At 38.2% G+C, this 20,934-nt stretch overlaps 2 protein-coding genes across 2 annotated transcripts in view; one reads left to right on the top strand and one right to left on the bottom strand.

Moving 5' to 3' along the window:
* The first annotated feature begins 1,558 nt into the window (after positions 1–1,558).
* On the top strand, positions 1,559–6,145 carry UQCC2 (ubiquinol-cytochrome c reductase complex assembly factor 2). The gene is made up of 4 exons (XM_070941490.1): positions 1,559–1,726; positions 2,821–2,895; positions 3,235–3,304; positions 4,855–6,145. Exons 1-4 carry the CDS (start codon positions 1,589–1,591, stop codon positions 4,947–4,949), a joined length of 378 nt encoding a protein of 125 aa, XP_070797591.1. The 5' UTR covers positions 1,559–1,588; the 3' UTR covers positions 4,950–6,145.
* Positions 6,146–7,011: 866 nt separating this feature from the next.
* Positions 7,012–20,934, bottom strand: part of ITPR3 (inositol 1,4,5-trisphosphate receptor type 3) — a 134,705-nt gene continuing 120,782 nt past the window's right edge. Inside the window, exons 49-58 of the mRNA XM_070941489.1 lie at positions 20,567–20,692; positions 19,744–19,916; positions 18,965–19,129; positions 18,116–18,308; positions 15,252–15,359; positions 13,573–13,694; positions 12,389–12,554; positions 9,768–9,928; positions 7,927–8,088; positions 7,012–7,315 (exon numbers count right to left, since the gene is read on the bottom strand). Of these exons, the coding sequence (XP_070797590.1) occupies positions 7,247–7,315; positions 7,927–8,088; positions 9,768–9,928; positions 12,389–12,554; positions 13,573–13,694; positions 15,252–15,359; positions 18,116–18,308; positions 18,965–19,129; positions 19,744–19,916; positions 20,567–20,692 (1,445 nt within the window). The 3' untranslated portion in view covers positions 7,012–7,246. The remainder of the gene's footprint in view (positions 7,316–7,926; positions 8,089–9,767; positions 9,929–12,388; positions 12,555–13,572; positions 13,695–15,251; positions 15,360–18,115; positions 18,309–18,964; positions 19,130–19,743; positions 19,917–20,566; positions 20,693–20,934) is intronic.

Below are 20,934 nucleotides of genomic sequence, written 5' to 3'. Positions count from 1 at the left end.
TGAAATGCACAGATGGGAAATGATGTTTATTGCAAGGGTATCTTTTTAAAAAAAAAAAAAAATTAAGCCCCTAACTTAATTACAAAACCCTGACCTACCAAACACTTGATTACATTGCCAAAGATACATTATTGATTCGAGCCACCAGCACACTAGTTTTGCTGATACAATAATGCTCTCAGCAAAAGTGCTCATTGGAGGCAGAAGTGATGAAATGTACATGGAATAGAAGGGAAATTCTGCCCCTGACATTCTGGGACAAGGCTAAAGTGAATTATTATTATTATTTATTAAATTTTTATACCACCCTTCTCCCGAAAGACGATTTATTTATCTACCACATTTTGGAACTGCTCCTCTCCCTCACAGAGGGGCTCTGGTCAATGTACAATAAAATATTAAAACAGAAAAATTGTATATAAAAGTTAAAATTTAAAAACAGGCTAGGATGATTAAAAACAATGTTATAGATTAATTAAAAGGAAAGGGGGGGGGCTTTCAGAGTCCTAACCAGCCCCATGGCTGCATGCCTTATTATCACACAAGGGCAAGAGAGCATAGCTTGCGCTGTGACAATAGGGCACAGGTGTCACGATTCTGGTTTTATTGTCATTTGCTCAGGACACTTGTCTCTCAGCCTGTATTTGCAATGCCGTTTGCATTGGCAAATCTATTCTTCAAATGCTTAATATAGGGAGTCCTTACAACAGTTCACTTAGTGACCGCTCAAAATTACAACAGCACTGAAAAAGTGACTTATAACCGTTTTTCACACTTACAACCGTTGCAGCATCCCCATGGTCACGTGATCAAAATTCAGACACTTTGCCAACTGACTCCTACTTATGATGGTCAGTGTCCTGAGATCACGTGGTCAAGTTTTGCGACCTTCTGACAAGCAAAGTTAATGGGGAAGCCAGATTCACTAAACCAGGGGTGGGCAACTGTGGCCCTTTTACAACCTGTGGACTTCAACTCCCAGAATTCCTGAGCCAGCTAGCTCAGGAATTCTGGGAGTTGAAGTCCACAGGTTTTAAAAGGACCTCAGTTGCCCACCCCTGCACTAGACAAATGTGTTACTAACTTAAATGACTGCAATGATTCACTTAACTGTGGCAAAAAGGTCATAAAATGGGGCAAAACTCACTTAACAACAGAAATTTTGGGTTCAATTGTGGTCGTAAATCGAGGACTACCTGTAACAAGTCCCGGGTTACAGCAGTGTTTCTGAACTTCCAAGATGGCTGAGGGAATTCTGGGAGTTGAAGTCCGCATAGCTTAAAAGTCGCAGAAGTTGAGAAACACTGCTCAAAGCCATTGGCCCAAATACAATCAATGCAATCCCTAGTGAATGTTTGACTTCATCTCTTAATGTCTCACTTTCTCCCGTAACTCTACAACTGCGATCCCGGTGATTAAAACTACATATCCCTCAGTATCGGCCACTCCCTATGCGCAGGCGCAATCTTCTGTTCTCACGTAATAGACCTCGCCCGCTAGCTTCGTGGGCCAAAACTGAGTGACGTAGTCAGCCCGGGCTAGGCCATGTGAGCCGGCCTCCAATAGAGCCGGGTAAACGTCCGCCAAGATGGCGTCGGCGCGGTACCGGCGCTTCTTGAAGCTCTGCGAGGAGTGGCCCGTGGAGGAGACCAAGCGCGGGCGTGATTTGGGAGTCGTGGTGCGGCAGAAAGTGATGCAGGCTTTCCGTGAGGGAGAGAATACCCAGGTGGGACCCTGGCATCGGGGGCTTGTGTAAGGGGCTGAGCTAGGCGATTGGCCGCGCCAAGGTCGTTTACTTTGCCGCTATAAAGTCTCTTCGTCCCGGGCCAGAGCGAGGAAGGGGCTGTGTTGTGGCGCTCTTAAATGGCCGTGCGGCAGGATAGGAGGCTGTGAAAAGTTCAGAACTTGCTCCTTTTTCCCGCCGGCCGCCTTACCGGTTTATGAATGGAGGAATCAAGCGATTCAGAGTCAGGCAGGCACGCGTGGCTCGAAGGGAAAGCCTCTGCGTGACTTTTCAGTCCTGGGATCTGGGAGGACTTGTGGGTCTCCAGTTTGCACCATGCTTCAGGACTCCTTTTTTTTTTTTTAAGACTTCATGGAAGCATTTTCTCATGAGTAGCAATAGCACTTAGACTTACAGACCGCTTCACAATGCTTTATGCCTCTCTCTAAGGGGTTTACAGAGTCAGCATATTGTCCCCAACAATCTGGATGGAAGAGGGTTCCCCCCTCCCCCAATCTGTGGTACTGTAATAAAGCCAAAACACGTGTAAATGTTGAGAAATGTTCTCCTTGTCCAGAGGCAGGGAGATTGTATCCATTGCCCTGAGAACTGCTAGCATCTTGGTAGGATGGAGAGGTGGCATCTTGGCATCATGGTTTTGCAAAACCCATGTATCACTCTGTGTCACATTTTAGAGCCAAAATAGGTGATGAAAATGAAGGGACCTGGATCCAGCGCTTGTGAGATGGTAGATGTTGGTATTATCTACCGTGGAGATAAATTATGCTGGATTTCCATATCCCAGTGATTTTATTTTTTTGATTTTAGGTTCATTATGTGGACATATTTTAGGTCTGTTTACTCAATCACATATGTACTCTTTCTATGGATTAGAGAATATACTTTGATTTATAGAAGATTGACAAAACACACAAGATTCATGTTAAATCTATTTTAGGAAGTTTTTTCATTTGAATAGGTATGGCAGTTATAATTGAAACATCTTCTAAACATTAAGAACATACAATCTGTTTTTAATTATTGTTGCGAAATATGTAATTTTTAAATTCCTTTTTTACTACCATCTATTCTTGCAGATTGCCGACCCAGTGACTTGCGATGAAATTTTTGAAAGTTTAACCAAAATTCATACTAACTATTATAGAAATAAGGTGAGTTCTGCCATTGTGGTAAATATGATTATGCAGTGACTTCTCTCTTTATAATTTTCTAATAGGCATACTGTTTAGATCTGTTCATTATCTTAGTTCAGGAAAAAGACAATCCCATTCTTCTAAAATTTTGTATAATCTTCAAAAATAAGTCTGAAACGTGCATTTATATATCTGAATATGCACAAAGTCTGTTAATTACCATAACAATACTCTAGTACCTAGCAAATGTATTTCATTTCTTGCCATTTATTTCATTACCTTGTCAAAAGCACTTTTCTCTATCAGAAGGGGAGGTATATATTTATATGTCTGGGTTTTTTTTTCTTTTTGGAATAGTATCCACGTCTGAGAGATACAAACTTCTCTGGAGTGCCAGTGGAGGAATGCAAGTTGGTTCTTGCAACAGGTATTTAAACCGCAGTAACTGCTTGGAGTCTATTTACGGGGACAACAATCTTTATTGGCATAAACCTAGTGACTTTTGTACACTAGATTTATGTACAGTTTTTGTACAGTTTTTTTCTTTCTTCTTCTGGGCTCTCTTACACATAAGAATTTACTGCCACTAACTTTGTCTTGTCAACAGCTTTGCTATGAATTCAAATATATTTTAAAAACACTTGTAAAGGACTGGTTCAGTGCCCCTCATTGAGATTTGTATTTTAGTGGCTGTAAATTGCATGTTGGGTTAGTGATACACAATAATCCATTTTTAATCCAAAGCTGTGAACAATTTAAAAACAAAAGCATGAATCATTCCACGTAAGAATGTAAACTTCTTGCTACTTTAGGTTTAATGGAGCAAGCCATTTCCCATAGCCCCAACTGCCATTTTCATATTTCTTCCATTTAAAGTCACATGACTCTTGGAATTCAGTGGATATGATATATCATTCCACTCTTTCAATATTTCACTGCTGTATTTGAGAAGTCCAAAGAAATGGATGTACAGGTAGTCCTCAGCTTACAACCACAATTGGGACCAGAATTTCCATTGTTAAACAAAGGGGTTAAGTGAATCATGCCTTATTTCACTATCTTTTTGCCATGATTGCTAACCAAATCGCTGCAGTGAATGACCCAGTTGTAAAGCAAATCCACCTTCCCCTATTGACTTTGTTTGTCAGAAACTGGCTGGGAAGATCGCAAAATGGAACTCACATGACCCCAGGATGCTGCAACTGTCATAAATACATGGCAGTTGCCAAGCACCTGAATTTTGATTAACGGTTATAGTGCAAGGACTGATAGTAAATCACTTTTATCAGGGCTGTTATACCTTCAAATAGTCCTTGAACGGTTGTAAGTCAAGGACTACCTTTATGCGGTGCTGAGGATCAGCCAAAAACTAACGTGTAATTTAAGAATTGTAACAGGAATTCCATATCCTTTGTCCACTTACTTTCTTCTTTGGATCAAAAAGATGTGAGGAATAGATCTAAATATATAATGCCTCCTCTATATAGGGTACACTATATAGAAGCTAAGGCTAAAAGCTATTATCATTTAATAATTTTCTATTGTAATTATTTAATTTTTGTATATGTTTATACACTCAATATAATGCATTTAAAATGGAGTGGCATGGAGCTAAATTGCAGGTTTTTGTTGAATATATATAGAAAATGTTACTTTTTCCTGGCTCTAGAATTGCTGTATTGAATAAAGAAAACATATTGCCTGAGGCAACAAAGTAGAAATTTAGATGGAAACTAATACTTTGCATTTTAGGGTTTTGAAGAGAATTATTGCTTGTGATTGTAAATATTCAGCTGTATAGATTGCAAAGGCATGTGGATTATGGAGGTAAAATCTCTTGTGACTTCCAGTTGCATACTGGAAGAAGTATATTAGTCACCTATATTTTGTAAAGCACTCTTAAAATAGTAGGCAAAATATAAAACTTATTTTTTAGAAAGTATTCTGTCTTAATTTATTCAACTACTACTATTGCAGAACAACTGAAGCAACTGGAAGAAGGAAAGCTTGGAAAATTGAAAAGGTTACGTGAAAAATTCTCTGCCAAGCATCACAAAGAAGATTCCAAATAATAACTCAGTCATTAACAGGTTTTGTAAAGCACTGTTTTTGCCAGTACAGCTAAACCTCCTTGTTACCAGCAAAAAAACAATGGAAAGCTATTCTGGAATGGGATAAACTAGCTCCATTTGATTACATGGTTTATGAAGACTTAGGAAGTCCATCTGAAGAACAGGAAATGATATAGATGCTATGGGTTTTTACCTATCTGCACTAATGAATGTCATCTTGCAACTGATGTGTTGGACCTTAACAGAACTGTAGTTCATGTCAAAAAAAATATCTAACATTGGGATTCTGTGAAAGATGTGTGGCTTCTTACTGTTAATTAGCTTGTGTGTTGTTTACTGGAAAGGCAGCACTTTTTCGGGGTGGGGGGGGAAAGAAGCTTATATGTTGTGCAGAATTGAATATTGAGGACAATTTTTTATTCTGTGACTGCTGCTTGTGAAATCGATGAGATAGCAGAGTAGTTCCAAATACATGGGCAGCTCCCAAATGTTTTTTTGCTGCAGTGTAGATAAAGTCCATTCTCAGTGGCCAGGAAATAACAGCAAAGACCAATGGGACATGTTAGCATCCTAAGAAAATAGCATGCTTGCTAAAATATGTATACACAGATTTTGTGGTTCACAAGTCACTGTTGCTATGGTTCCATAGAACCAGGAAGAGAGGCTTCCATGGAGGGAAAGCATTTATCAGGGATCATAAGGCCGCAGCCCACTACCAGGCCTTGAGCCATTTGGAACCGGGCTGTGGAAGAGGTGGGCACGAGCCCATCACTACTTCCACAAGCAGTGGGAAAGTGTGCGTGCTTGCCATTTGGATGAGTGGCGGACACAGTGCCCATCGCTTGAGCAAATGCAGCTGCACGCACATGTGCTTGCCCACCGCTCAGACAGAACCCTTCCCACCCTACCCCCACCCCCACCCAGTCCACAAAGCCAGAAAGGTTGGGGAACTCCAACTTTGGCCTTGGGTGACTAACAGTTATTTAGAAAATTAATCAAGATTTGTCATTTTATGAAGTTACCAACATTATCAAGAAGACTGTTGATTCATCTGCTTTCCATTTATTATACTGATTTTGTGTTTTAAATTTCAGAAGATTCACATACTAACATTTTAAACTGTGTTTGAGAAACAAACCAGATGAAGATAAATTACAAAGCTGGATTTATGATTAGTAAAAACCTTTCTTGCTAAATCTGCACAGCAGTCTGTATATTTAAAGAACACTTTGCTTTGGTCCAAATGTGAATGAAACCGACTCACTCCTTGATTGTTTCTAGCCTTCCCCCATAGACTAGTGCTAATGGAACAAGTGGCCACACTTAATACAGACGACTGTTTTCTGTCTTTTGCTTACATTTGACAGCAGCTCGCAGAAGTAGATTTTACAGGGGGCTTTTTCTTATACAAATGTTCTAAATTCATAGGAGCAAATTATTCTGTCAAGGAACTTCTAAGTTCATATTTCAGAACTTCTATACTTGTAGCCTTACTCTTTTTTTTTCCTCCCACTTCTTCTGCGGCTCCATTCCGTCACTGATGTAGACTAATTATAACTGATATTTCTGACACCCATGACAGTTAAAACATTAAAACACTACGACAAACTCGTAGTGCTTGGAAGCAGGATGAATTCTAAAAATATTTTATACTATTCTATTGAGTGAACAAGGCACAAACTGCACATTCGTACTGCAGCATGAACGTGCAATATTTCATTAATGTCCAGTCTTGTCAATTGAAGGGAAAAAAAGCTATTTCATGAATTATATGATTGCTTGAACTATTAACTTAATAGAATATCTTCTTGCAATTTCTCCTTGGTTGTGATGTGATTCTAGACACAAAATGTTGATATCTTCAAAAGGTTTAACATGAAACATTTGCAAAGAAATCCTTATATGGTGACTTTCCATATATCTTTGAATAAGTTAAAAAGGTAGCAGGCTACTACTCGCTGACAACTGTCAATTCTATTTGCACCTGGCTATGTAGCCATCCAAATGTAGTGCATGAAGGAAAAAAAGGAACAGTTATAATACAGTTCAAAGGTATGGCAAACTGAATGCATATGAAGAAACAATTAGTCATGGCTTCAGTTTCTTGCTGAATTGAATGCCTTCAATCAGTCCTGCTAAAGATTAAAGGAAGTGCTGAGGTTTTACGAACTGTCACAGCCTGGACCAATGTTCCTTGTCGATAAAAACTGCAAGGAACTTAGTACCAATACCTCTTCAGGAAGTGCATACATATCTATATACTACAGTTTCTGTTTGAAGACTTGGATTCCACTGTCTCAGTGATTTATTGTGTTTTGGGCATCCACAAAACCCATTCGTTGCCTCCGCTTTCTTTGCTCTGTCATCTGAAATTTGCAGTAAAAAAAGGAACATTAAAACATGGTTCTTAATTTTTCTAATTAAGGATTCACAATATCTATAGGTCTTGAACTATAAATGACTTCAGATAGTTTGCAATAACATGGCTGTTGCACATGTCTTAACCTTTTCTTCAGTGTTCCTCCACTTCATACAAGTTATTGGTATAAATAAATATCCTCACGAAACTTATAATGCACTGCAGCTATATTTTGTACTAGAGGTTAAACTATTCCAAATACAATTAATTTTTAAAAAAATCAGTAGATGGTTTCCATCAAAGGCAAGCCTTGTGCTGATTACAAAGTAAATTGGGCATTTAGTGCAAGTAAATGGAAAGCATAATTTGAAACAGGGTTGAGAGGAAGCTTGCTGTTTCGTGAATAGTAAATTGTATTTCTGACATTATAGCTGAGGATTTCTCAGAAAACCCAATGCACGTTCTACATTTTTCTGAAATCAGTATGTCATTTTTTAGTGAGACACATTTTTGTCCTTCAAAATACATACCTTGACACTTATTATCCTAGCCCTTTCTAAAATTTAGAAATATATAGTCCAGTAAAAAGAAGAAAAAAATATTGGATGTTTTGATTACCTGCTCCTTCAACTCGTTCAGCTGTGAAGTGAGATGAGATACCAACTTCATGGTGCAATTCAGTTTATCCTGAAGACATCGGATCTCATTTTGTTCTCCTTCCCCTTCATTACTGACCAGGGACATGGCTCGCATCCGAGGGAACCAATCCAAGTTCTTGTTCTGCAATGATTATTTTTTAAAAAACAGGAATTTAAACAGAGTTTAGAATTGTTAGAACAAACATATAGTAAGACAGTGAAAACAGTAAGACCTTCCTAGATGGAAGTAAAATTTGTATGAGTTATATAACCTAAAATAAAAAATCTCTAATATGCCTGAAGAAGTGAAAATACTATGTAAGTGCCAGAAATACTATGTAAGTGTCTTTCTGAATTGGCATTTCTATTAATGCCTTCTCCTTTGGAGCTACTGACTCACTTGATGAATGGGTTGAAGGTACCTAGCAGAAATCTCAAATGATAATTAGAAGATAAATATCAGAGAACCTCCTTTAAGGCAATCTAATCACAATCTTAGGAAATTTTGACAATCAAAATAAACATTTTGAAATGTGGAAATATACTGTAACTAGTGTAGAAATATATATACATAGAATAGTTAAAAGTTTCCAGGCTATTTTGAGTATCGTATTTTTCAGACTAAAAAATGCTCCGGAATATAAGATACATCTAGCTTTTTGGGAGGAAAACAAGGGGAAAAAATCTGTCTCTGCCTCCCTTCATCCATCCGGTATTTTTCTGGCCTGTTCGCTGTAGCCCGTTCACTGCTGCCCGTTCACGACCCATTCACTGCCGCCACCGCAGCCCATTCTAAAACAGCTGATCAGCGCCACACCAACCCCCCTCCCCCCCCCCTGCTGCAATATTCACTATATAAGACTCAGAATTTTCCACCCACTTTTTTGGGGGGTGCATCTTATACTCTGAAAAATTGCAAGAAAAATGGGATATAAACAGTGTTCCTTCTTTCCAGGAACAGTCATAGATCTATATGAGACATACCCAATTATAAAAGTACCAATAGAATATTTGTATCTTATTTGATTAGTAAATGCTGTGAACCATCCAAAACATTACTGCTTGTGGCAATGATGAGTCTAATATCATTTTCATATACATTTGGTGGAATTATTTGTTTTCCAGAACAGCCTAAACATTCAGTCAAATATTTCAACTTATCTATCTTTTCTGATTTGATTCATTTATAAATTGGTGGCGATTCAGCCTACATTTTGATTGCCAAAGTAATTAGTAAAAACATGAATTATATAAATTCCATGAAAAGAACAATAGTCTGCCTGCATGTTTCAGAATCTTTCCAAGTAAAAGTGGAGCTGTAGCAATAGGGTGGCTCACTATCACAAATCCACCAAGAATCCATGGTTCAATAAGACTGCATAGTCTCCTCGTCTTGGCAAAGGTCATGCCACAGGACAACCAGGCAAACCCCTGTTCCAAAACCAGTCCTAAAATTGGATTGATATGCCTCCATAAAGGCAACACTGGTATGGCTTCCACCGTCATTACCCTTCTCATGTCAACCACAGAAGAGAAAGTGAATGCCATAGAGAACCGGAAATTAAAAGTAATCACTCCTCCTTAGTCACAAACATTTAGGTTCTTAGATTTGACCTTTTCAATAATTTTTAAAAAGATAATCCCTATCTGTTAAAAAAAAACTAGAAACCAAATATCATGTGAAGTGTGGTGTGAATTTCATAATGGACAGCATCAATAGAACAGTGAGCAGAATTTCTTTGAAGAAAATCAGGCAGACCTTTCAAAGAGAATAACAAACTTGATTATTACTTCGTGTCTATGAAGTTATACAATGCATACCTTGATCATTTGCGCCACATAGCTTTCAGGCCCTGTATAGTCTGTCTTATTCTTTACTCTCACCAGTACTATGAAGTACAGGTAATTCCACATATTGTGTTCAAATTTAATGTGCTCTTCAAAGGATACCGTTTTGTTGTCAAACTTGTCCCTTTCAAGCCCTGTAGAGAAAGTGAAAGGAAATGTAATATTACTTAGAAACTGCTATGATCCTCCATTTCTTGCTAAATCTGGTTCTTTGAGCATTTTTCTTCAGCGCATTTGTCCTCCACTTGTAGTCTATAGCAATCTGAATGCAGTAGATTGGACACTACCTAATGGATTGATGGCCCTGTTTGTGGCAGACACTTAGAACAGATAGCCTTTGAGATATTTTCAGTCTAAATTCAGTAATCTGGAAGAGAAAATGAATGAATTGTAGTGGAGCAGAAAAATTCATATGAGGGTGTTCAGTTTGGACACTTAGATGAATTATTTGTTAAAACAAGACTTCTCAAAAATTCTGTATGTGGCAGAAACCAATCCATCATTTCTTTCTACTCAGGCTAAACATCTCTCATGCCAAGACTATCTCCCGAGTTCAGACAGCTATGCCTGATTGACTGCTTCATATTGCTCTGAAATCTAGAAAGAGGAGGGAGGGCAACATTTTGGGGGTATTTTCATTTTTCTTCATTTGGAGGGGGATGTGATAAAATGTTCCATTCATTTGGGAGGTAAATTGAAGACATAAAAGACAAAAATGGTGCATTGAGACTTAGAACACTTTCATGTTGTAGGATGAGAGCTCTGTTAATCTATGTTAGCCAAAAAACCAAGGAGTCTTGGAAGAATCTTTTCAGACTAACATATTTATTAAAAGGTAGTTTTCATGAACTCCACCTCACTGCATCAGATGCATTGGAATGGTTAGCTAATGTGGAATTTAAATTAGGATGAAGTCTCTTATTTTAGCAAAATAAATACAGGACCATCAAAAATCAATGATTTTGTTGCCACATTTCACTGGCGCAATCCAGGGATGCCCTGGAAGCTGCAAAATGGATATTAAACTACAAGTAAGTTAAACACAGGTATTCCTGTATGAAACTGATTTCATTCCTTTTCAGGCTGCTTACATTCTCACTCTTAAACTTAAAGCCTTGTGCTGCCATGCTCTAGTTCTATTCAAGGCAAACTGTAGAACTGTAAAATTGTGTCCACATGTAAAGAAGTTATTCAGAAGGGCAGCACGCTTCCTCTAGATCTGTGATGGCGCTGCCATAGGCGGCACGCAGAACCATATCGGTGGGCACGTGAGCTCAGCTCCTTAATTTTCGGGCCTTCTGGGCCCACCTGCAGTAGGGAAAGAGGCTGTTTCCTGCCTCCGGAGGGCCTGGGGGGGGAAGGCCTGTTTTTTGCTCTCCCTAGGCTCCAGAGCCTTTCTAGGAGCCTGGGGAGGACAAAAATAGCCTTCTCCCCCCAGAGGCAAACGGGCCATTTCCGGCCTCCGGAGGGCCTCCGGGGGGGATGGGGAAGGCCATTTTCGCCCTCCCCAGGCTCCTAGAAAGACTCTGGAGCCTGGGGAAAACAAAAAACGAGCCTACTGTGCCCACCATGCCATTGTCTGCCAAAAGCGGGGGGAGCCCGGGGGGTCACGCATGCATGCATGGGGGCGGGTGCATAGAATTATGGGTGTGGGCACATGCGCGTGCGACCCCCCTGCGCTCCCCCTGCTTTTGGCATGCGATGGCAAAAAGGTTAGCCATCACTGCTCTAGATGATCTATGGATGTATCAGTCAGTGAGATATTGTAGTGAAATTAACCATACTTTCATTAAAGAAATGCTGCACTTTCTACCTAACAGTATGCCATAAATTGAAAATAAGTAAATTTAATCCTTCAGGTTTTACTTTGTTGTTTTTAAACTTGGGCTCTATCAAGTAAATTCTAATATAAAACTCACACATCTATTTTAGTCCAGGAATTTGTCTTGAGTAGAATACCAAGACAAGGCAAAGTAAGCAGAGCTCCCAGTAATTCCATAAAAGCTAAGCTAAGCTAAACTAACCTAATCATCCACTAAGATCCAAACTTTCTCCATTTCTATATAATTTAAGGGATGGGGCATAACAAATTGTTTTGTTGCTTCTATTATTATAAGACTGGGTCTATAAATCCTCTCCACTCCACTGCAAACAATTCAAAGATCTGCCATAGATCAAGATGTATATTCTATTAACTCCGTCAGAAGAATAATCATGCATATTGATTCTTTTAATATACCAACATGGAACACTCTTTATTCATAGATTTCTACATTCTACTATAAGAAGAATTTCTTAAAACTATCTTGATGCAAACTGGATAAACTCAAGAGTCCTTTAAATCCACCATACAACATCCTTCAGAAATAGAGTTTCATAAAATTCATTTGGGAGCAAGAGTTAATCCTGTTTATTATAAAACTAGTTTTCTCTCACTGATGGAGAAGAGTTTTGTATTTAAACAAGTCCCTTAAAATGTAAGCATTACTAAAATAAAATATTAAGAAAATGTTATTAAGAAAAAGTTTTTTTTCCTTGCAAATTCTCGGAAGATGTTTGTTGAGTGTAAGAACTGCCTTTCTCTAAGCACTTACCACATATAAAACATGTTGTTTTCAGGATTTCCTCTTTTTTCTGTTTTTCACTCCTTAAATCTGCAAAGGTGTCAATGATGACACCAAATATGAGGTTAAGGACTATGATTATGACAATGAAGAAGAAGAGGAGGTCATAGATCACTCGAGCAGGGAACAGGGATTCCTTTAAGATAAAAAAAAAAAAGTCATTATCAGCAAGTATATCTTTCCCTTTTCCAAAAAATATTGCCCACTAGAAAATGTTGAAGAAAAATGTGGTTACTGGGAACGCGCAGAGTATATTAACAAAACTCTAATTAATATGAAATAGAAAGACTTAAACATTGAAAAAGAAGTAGCTACACTAATGCATAAAGGAAAGGTGATCAGACAGAAAACAGGGCAAGTAGCTTGGAGAGAAGTTCTTAGACCATGAGGCCTTCTTCATGGTGACTAAGTTATCAAACCATTGGATTACTGTAATGTGATCTGCACAGGACTGCTCTTGTAGAGTATTCAGAAGTTGCAGCTGATCCATAATGCAGTTTTTTGATTCAGAATGTTAATTATCACCATAAAGCTCTACATGGCATAGAAGGGCTATCTGAGGGCTGCTTCTCTCCCAATGTTTCTGCTTGGTCACTACAGCGAATAAAAAGTGTGTGCTCAGGGTCTCTTCCATCTAACAATGTCATCTTATTGGACCTTACTTAGAATGGTGCCTTCTCAATGGCAGTACCTGCCCTATAGAACAGCATTCTCCAGGAGAACTAGATGTCCTGTTAAATCTTTTGCAAAATGCTGAAGACCTCTTTCCATTGACATTTGGGTCCAAAATTTAGGCAAGTAATGCTGCTGTGAATGTTCTTTTATTGCTTTAATTTGGGTACCGTAACATTTGTGTTATGGTTTCTGCTTTAATCTTTGTATGGCACCCAGAGTCACACTTGTGAGATGGGCAACTGCATGATATTTTAAATAAATAAGTAACTTTTCAACTAAATACAAAAAGGAGCAACATTTAAATTTGTGTGGGAGACACAAATCCATCTCTGCGTGGTCCTACCCTTGTAGAGTATTCAACCTGTTTGCCTCAAAGTACTATATGCAATCTGGCAGATTCTGAAGCATTCCTGACTTCAGAGAAATATAAGGCTTGGTCAGTTATTTCTTACATAGGTACCTCTTACATAGGTACTCACATCTTTAGATGGTTTCCTGAGTATATCACCCACACCACCTCCATTTCTCAGGCCATGATTTAGTACTGTAAGTATGCACATGAGAAGCGTGTCACAAGCTCTTTCTGTATTATCTTCTTGTTCTGGAATAGAAGAAACAACACATCTGAAAATAAACAGACTAGTCTCTTTAGTTAACCTTCAGAGCTCTGGGATTCTCTCTGTTTTTCCCAGTTGCTAGAACAAGGGAAATCATTTGGGGAATTTGGCTGTTCTGCCTAATGGTAGCAATAGCACTTAGACTTATATACTGCTTCATAGTGCTTTTACAGCCTGCTCTAAGCAGTTTACAGTGTCAGCATATTGCCCCCAACAATCTGGGTCCTCATGGTTCCGGTTTAAAAGACATAAAGGAACATATTGGAGGAGGTCCCCAAAACAAGCAGTAACGGCTATTATAATAGAGTTGCTTTTAATTCAGATGAATCTTCTTTTCTGGTTTTAAAGTGCTGGGATGTCTGCCTACAAAGGCAATCCTGCATCCTAAGAGCCGTGGTGGTTAGAATGCAGTACTGTAGACTAATTCAACTGGCTGCCAGTAGTTTACAGTTTGAGTCTCACCAGTTCATGGTTAACTCAGTCTTCCATCCTTCTGATAGTGGTGGGTTCCTCCCGGTTCGGCCCGGTTCCCGCGAGCTGGTAGCGGTGACGATATGATGTCACCGAACCAGTTCTGCCCCCCCTGCATATGGATTACTCAGAGGGCTGGAAAAGTTATTTTTTATTGGTCCTCGCACTTTTGACCAGTCCTCGAACTTATGACTGTCCTCACATTTTATGTTTTTCGCCCTATCTTGTGACCATGGTGAAGAGAAGCAGTTCTGAAATGAGTGACACGGTTGTTAAGAATGCTACAATGGGCATAAATGATGACCAGTCATAAGTGCGAGGACTGGTCAAAAGTGCGAAGACCTGTCAGAAATCACTTTTTTCAGCCCTCTGGGTAGTCCTTTTGTGCATATGGACTACTCAGAGGGCTGAAAAAATTATTTTTGACTGGTCCTTGCACTTTTGACCAGTCCTCAAACTTACGACTGTCCTCACATTTTATGTTTTTTGCCCTATCTTGTCACCATGGTGAAGAGAAGCAGTTGTGAAATGAGTGACATGGTTGTTAAGAATGCTGCACGGGCATAAATGTGAGGATGGTCATAAGTGTGAGGACCAGTCAAAAGTGCGAGGACCTGTCAGAAATGACTTTTTTCAGCCCTCTGAGTATACACACAGCCATGGCCACCCAGTCACATGACCAGCTAGCCATACCCACCCAGTCACATGACCTCCAAGCCACACCCACAAAATAAGCCACGCCCACAGAACCAGTAGTAAAAAAAATTTAGAACCCACCCCTGCCTTCTGAGGTAGGTAAAATGAGGACCTAGATTGTTGGGGGCAATATGCTGACTCTGTAAATCCCTTGGAGAGGACTATAAAGCTGTGAAGTGGTACATACGTTTAAGTGCTATTGCTGTCTTAAATGGAAAATCAAAGGCAATCTTTCTTTTCCCTCTGACCTAAGTAAGGCACAGAATAATTTCGCTGAAGACGCACTGCCAAATATGCTCAGTAAAAGATGCAAGATTTCTCTTTATTCTTATTAGGGCCCCCATCTGAGGACCATGTTTTAACAATCCCTTTACCTTGCAAAACTTCAGGCACTGTATCGGGGGAAGAGCAGCTTATTTTATCGTTGCTGCATGTCTCCATGAAAGTGCCTAAATTGCTTCGCATCTCCACAGAATCTGTAGCTGGAAGTACAAGAGACAGAGGATTTGTCAAAACATCCCATTTCTGTTCATAATTTTTAAAAACATCCAGAAAGTGGCTTCCTGTGACAAACATCCTGGATATTTAGTAGTGTCACATTTCTTTTTGATATAACTATAAAGTACAATCAAATGTCTATTAAATGAAAAAAGAAAAACAAAAAGTACACAAAATATATAAGATGTATAAAACAGCATAAAATGTACTAGTTGATAGTAATCTCAGAACAGGATGCTTTTTATGAACAAAATCAATATAAATAAAAACATATTTTTCCAAACAAAACAATAACAACCGGGATCCTTGTTTGCATCACCTAACAGAATAAATGGGAAAGCAGGCATAAGATGTGGAAGCTGTTTAGAAACCAGTGAAAACAATGTTACAAAGTAGCACAGACATGTGTGAAGTTAACGAGAAATATGGATGGCACGGATGAGAAGAAATCCTTAAAAGGAAATGAATGCTGCAGAAAATAAGGATGAGAAAGATACTGTATATTGCATTCATAGAGGAAAAAATAGATGCAACAAATACAACAAGAAATGGTTAAGTTGGAAAGAAGCAAGTGCAAATACTGAAAGATTTTCAGAGAAATCAAAAATATTTTGGAGGAGAGCTTAACAAGGAGCCTCCAGCAAAATCAATAAAATTAAAAATAAAAGTATTGACAAGTTTGGGATGAAACTAAAGTGTAGGAGTGCTGGAGACAGCATTTTAAAAATCTTCATGGGAATGCCAATGATGTGTCGAAGACTGGAATTAAAATTAATGCTATAATGATTAATGTCCAAACAAAAAAATTGGTGAACGAAAAGTCATAAATGCTTTGTGAATGTTAAACAATTGTAAGTCTACAAGTACAGACATTATAACTGTATAAATGTAACAATATGATGTAGCATATTTAGGGAGAAGCTATGTGATGTTTAACATGTGGAAACTTGAGTTGGATACCTTTTCTGTTCCCTCTCCTCCCTCCTTTGCTTAATCTGCTGAATTAGATTATATTGTGGGCGAGTTGTCTCTTCACTTGCTCCTAAACTCATTACACATACTTTGATCTTGTAACTGGCAGAATTAAAACAAAAGGGAGAAATTATCAATAAATAAGATTGCATTTAAACAGCCTGTCTCAGAGACAGGTTCTGTTGAATTGATGGCAAATCTTTGTCTGCTAACATCGGAAAATATGCTGTAATCTTTCAGGAATGTATGTGTACTTGCACATGCAAATGAAGTTGTTTTGTTGCCTAAAATTCAAATTATAAACTGTATGGTGCACTGAGGAGCATGGACTTGAAAATTAATGTGTTCAAGAGCAAAGGAATTATGTGTGACTGAGAAAATGGAACAAATTACTGCAAGTTTCACATAAATTGTGAATAACTAGAGCAAGTAGATGAATTGGTGTACTGTTGCAGAATGTTTATTAAAGTTGAGAAAAAAGGGTGGAAAAACATTAAGACATGCAAAACCTGGTAGAAAGAAAAATGATAGCATATGGCCTAGTATAAGGAGTCAATACTTGTCAAAATAAGTGAAAAAGATGGTTTTTAAGAGGATGCTTCTGCCCACTTTGTTATATGGAAGTGGAAATACATTAGGAAAAGCATACAAATTAATTGAATTCAGTGGGGATGGGATTCTTAAGAAATGTGCATAGAAATGGAAGAATGGTTGATGAATGATAAGGACTGAATTAAAAAATGAGAGATCTTATGAACAAACTATGTTGAAATGGCATGAGACTGAATTATGATCAGATTGCAAAACAAATATAGGAAGGAAAAATAAATGAGTCAAAGGAAAAGGAAAGACTTAAAAACGTATGGCTAAATGGATTTGGATAGACTGGAAACAAGTTTTGTTTATAAGGCTGGAAAGATATGGAAGGGTGGTATGCTTATAGAATAGTGTGGAATAATATGAGATGGAACGGAATGGAATGGAAAAGGTATGGAACATTTTCGCTGTAAATAAAATTTTAGCTATACTTCTTTTTTTCTCATGCCCTCCTTTTTACTACTATTTCTAATCCCTCTGTGCTCTACATGTTTCCTGCCCTGAAAATGAATGGTATGATGGCTATATACAGCATGTATATATTTTCTAATATGTCTCAAGCTTAGATGAAGTCCAGAAATACTAAACAATGAAACATGGACCATATATATTTTGACTTCCTGCAAAATAGGAGAAATTAACTCATTTCTCTATTAGTCTATTCTATTTAGACAATTGGGAAACCTCTCCTGAAGGTTGCTTCCTACCAGGAGGTAAAATAGGAGGCAGACTGACAGCAAACTAACTCGGTAGCAGCTCCTGCCCTCTGGAATAGCTTGCCCCATGAAATGTGTAGGGATCTCTTCCTCATGACTTCTAGGGGCAAGTGAAAACATGGCTCTTCCAGCAGGTTTTTGGAGATTGATTGTAATAGAGTGATGACATGTTTACATTCTGATAAATTTTTTGGTTTGTAATATTTTCAAATTTTCTGATTTTAATCTGTTCTTAATACCTAAATCTCTCTAAGCCACCTAGAGCCCAGATGGTTTCAGGCAGTCAGATAAATCTTATACATAAACAGACGGGTGGACAAATAAATAAATAACCCCTCTAAATACCAAAACAGAAAGAACCACTTCACGGTAACTGTAAAATATGTTGTCCTCTTCAAGTTGATCAGAACTTCAGGATGGAAAGGGGGATACTTTACGTAAGTAGGAGAACAAACCTTTAGATCTGATGTTGGGCAGTGGGTCTACTTCCAGAATGAAGTCATCTTTTAGAAAGAGGAAGCCGACAATGGAGAAGAGGTAGACAAGGATGAGGGCCAGAAGAGCTGTCAGTAAAATTGAACGTCCATTCCGTGTCACACTTTTGATAACATTGAATAAAGTCTCCTCACGATAGATCAAGTCAAATAGCTGAAAAAGAAATTTTCCTAGGTCAAATCAATACAAAAAGAACAAGGACTATAAAATATTGTTCTAGTTCTGTAAATTTTATTCCCAGAATTTCACCCCACTGGCCTTCTGGAAAACACTCAAAATATTTTCTTTTTTTCAGCAAGACTGGGGATTAATAGGGAGCCCATGTATTGGTTGTATTATATGTAATATTTCTCTCACAAAATCCTGCAATATTTTCTTTCTTGTGGTCTCGTTTTTAATCCATGTTTTTGTTTAATTGGTTTAAATTGGTTTTAATATTAGTTCTGTAGTTTTAATAGACTTTATTGTACGCTGTCCAGGATCACATCATATGAGATGGGCAGCTGTATAAATTTGACAAACAAACATACAAATAAATTTAAGATTGAGTAGCTGTAGTACATTTTTGTGAGTATCAACATACCCATTATATTGATAAATACACTGTGTAACTCTGAACATTTCCCAAATCATGAACAAATGTTAGGTTCTGTCTGCTAAATTTGTGGAGACTCTAAATTATATTTCTTCTTAGGCAACTTATAAAATTGCAGACACCCACAAAAATAGACAAAATGCCGAGTAAGAAAAAGCAAGAAAAACAAAATCATATTTTTTCATTAATGACTATGATGATAAGATTATTGTACCAAGATGCTGTAGAAAAGTTCATGTACAAAAAGTCCCAAGACGCTGGTCAAGATATAGGCAACATGATAAAGAAATTCCATGTCCATGATCATGGCTTTATATCCTCGGATGAATGTCCCACGATTGCCAACAAAGCTTACTACAAATACAATCTTATTTGTCAGCTGCAAAACAATCACAAGACAGATATAGTTGAGGGAAAATATTGCGTTAATATGATTCTGCACTGTTTTTAATTAACTCTAATATAAATCTACTTGTATTTTTAATCTTTTTCATTTGTCCACAAAGAAATATCTTAATTCTATGACTGATCCCTGACACATACCCTGGTAAGGTAGTTCTTGACTTAACAACAGTTTGTTTAGTGACTATTCAAAGTTACAACGGCACTGAAAAAAGTGACTTATGACTATTTTTCACACTTTACAACTCTTGTAGCATCCCCATGGTCATGTGATCAAAATTTGGATGCTTGGCAACTGGTTCATATTTATGACGGCTGCTGTATCCCCGGGTCATGTAATCACCTTTTGTGACCTTCTGACAAGGCAGGTCAATGAGGAAGCCAGATTCACTTAACAAGAGCAATCATTCCTTTAACGGATGTGGCAAGCACAGTCATAAAATGGGCCAAAACTCTATCTTTATCTCCCATCTATGTCTATCTCCCATAACATGTCTATCTAGAAATACATCCTATTGAGTTCAAGAGAACTTCTGGACATCAATAAGCATCCTAACCTATGCCTGATTTCTGGGTAACTAATTGACTTACATTGAGAGCTCCCAGTATGTTCAGAGTGAGGCCGATGCCTAGATGATATATGCATCGTAAAATCAGGGCCACTAGGAGTGGTCGGAGGCCATAGCGCTGAGTAAACAGAGCCATGATGGAAAAGCAGATTAAAAACCAGGAAAGCAAGGGAATCAATGGGGAATCCAGCAATCCTAGAAAATTAAGAGACAAACTCAAATATTTATAGTATTTATTAATAACATAGCACTCTTATAGCTGAAAATAACAACACATGGTGGCTTTTCCTGATCATTAATTGTCAGAGAAGTCAGCCAGTTATCAAGCACCCAATGCAAAAAGTGGCTTGAGCAGAACTGTGCAGGTAAACTGCACCTGCATGACTAGCAATACTGATAGGCAACAAAGATATCAATGCCTTACTGTATAGCTCTAATTATGTACAACGGCATCACTGAATTGTATTAAATAGACCATGTCCCGATTCAGGAGTCTCAACGTATTTATACTGTTTTCATCCTTAGCTCACTAAGGATGTTGCCAGCAAAGCACCCCTTGAAGTGAAAATGACACCTTTGTTTTAGAAATCTGCATATCATCTGAATGGAACAGCAGCTCTTACTAGGAAGCAGGCTAACCAATGACGTGTTAATTTTGCAGAAAGGCTACTTCTGAAGAATTGTATTCCTGCAAAGTTCAGGGGCAAATGCATAATGGTTGTCAAAAGAAAGACTACATTACAATTGATATAAGAGGATACCAGTGTTCAGGGTCTCTGCAAAGGAATCTGTGAATGGCAAGAGTAGAGGTTAAAAAAAAAAGTCAAGCAAGAGTGAATACTTACCCATTGAGGAGGCCTCAACATAAGGGTAGAAAAAAGCGATGATGATGTTTATGAAGACAGCCAGATTGAAGGAAATACTTCCCCAAAGCGTCATTCTGCGAGAGAACCAGTACATCAATCTATTGCCTATGGAAACAGAGGCAAAGCTAAGTAAATATCATGCTTCTAAGTAGCAGTACAAGCTTCCCCAGAGTTCTAGCAATCTTATTGCAAATATTCACCAGGCCAGGGATCAATATATTTGTTTCCTCAACTCAATTACAAACAGCATCAATTGCCTGAAAGTGGGACACAATTTCCAAATGCTGTCATACGTGAGTTTATCAAAACACAGGGTAATGCAGCAAACGCAGCTGAACAAGCATTAT

This window comes from Pituophis catenifer, unplaced genomic scaffold (assembly GCF_029215685.1).
Source record: "Pituophis catenifer annectens isolate HBS135680 unplaced genomic scaffold, rPitCat1.0.hap2 SCAF_3, whole genome shotgun sequence".
Classification (NCBI taxonomy): Eukaryota; Metazoa; Chordata; class Lepidosauria; order Squamata; family Colubridae; genus Pituophis; species Pituophis catenifer.
This window is presented reverse-complemented; position numbering and strand designations above follow the sequence as displayed.

Excerpts from the sequence above, each read along its gene's own strand:
- UQCC2 (XM_070941490.1), top strand. The coding sequence starts at position 1,589 with ATGGCGTCGGCGCGGTACCGGCGCTTCTTGAAGCTCTGCGAGGAGTGG. Across the intron at positions 1,727-2,820 it reads GTGAGGGAGAGAATACCCAG|ATTGCCGACCCAGTGACTTG; the intron begins GTGGGACCCTGG and ends CTATTCTTGCAG. Across the intron at positions 2,896-3,234 it reads CTAACTATTATAGAAATAAG|TATCCACGTCTGAGAGATAC; the intron begins GTGAGTTCTGCC and ends TTTTTGGAATAG.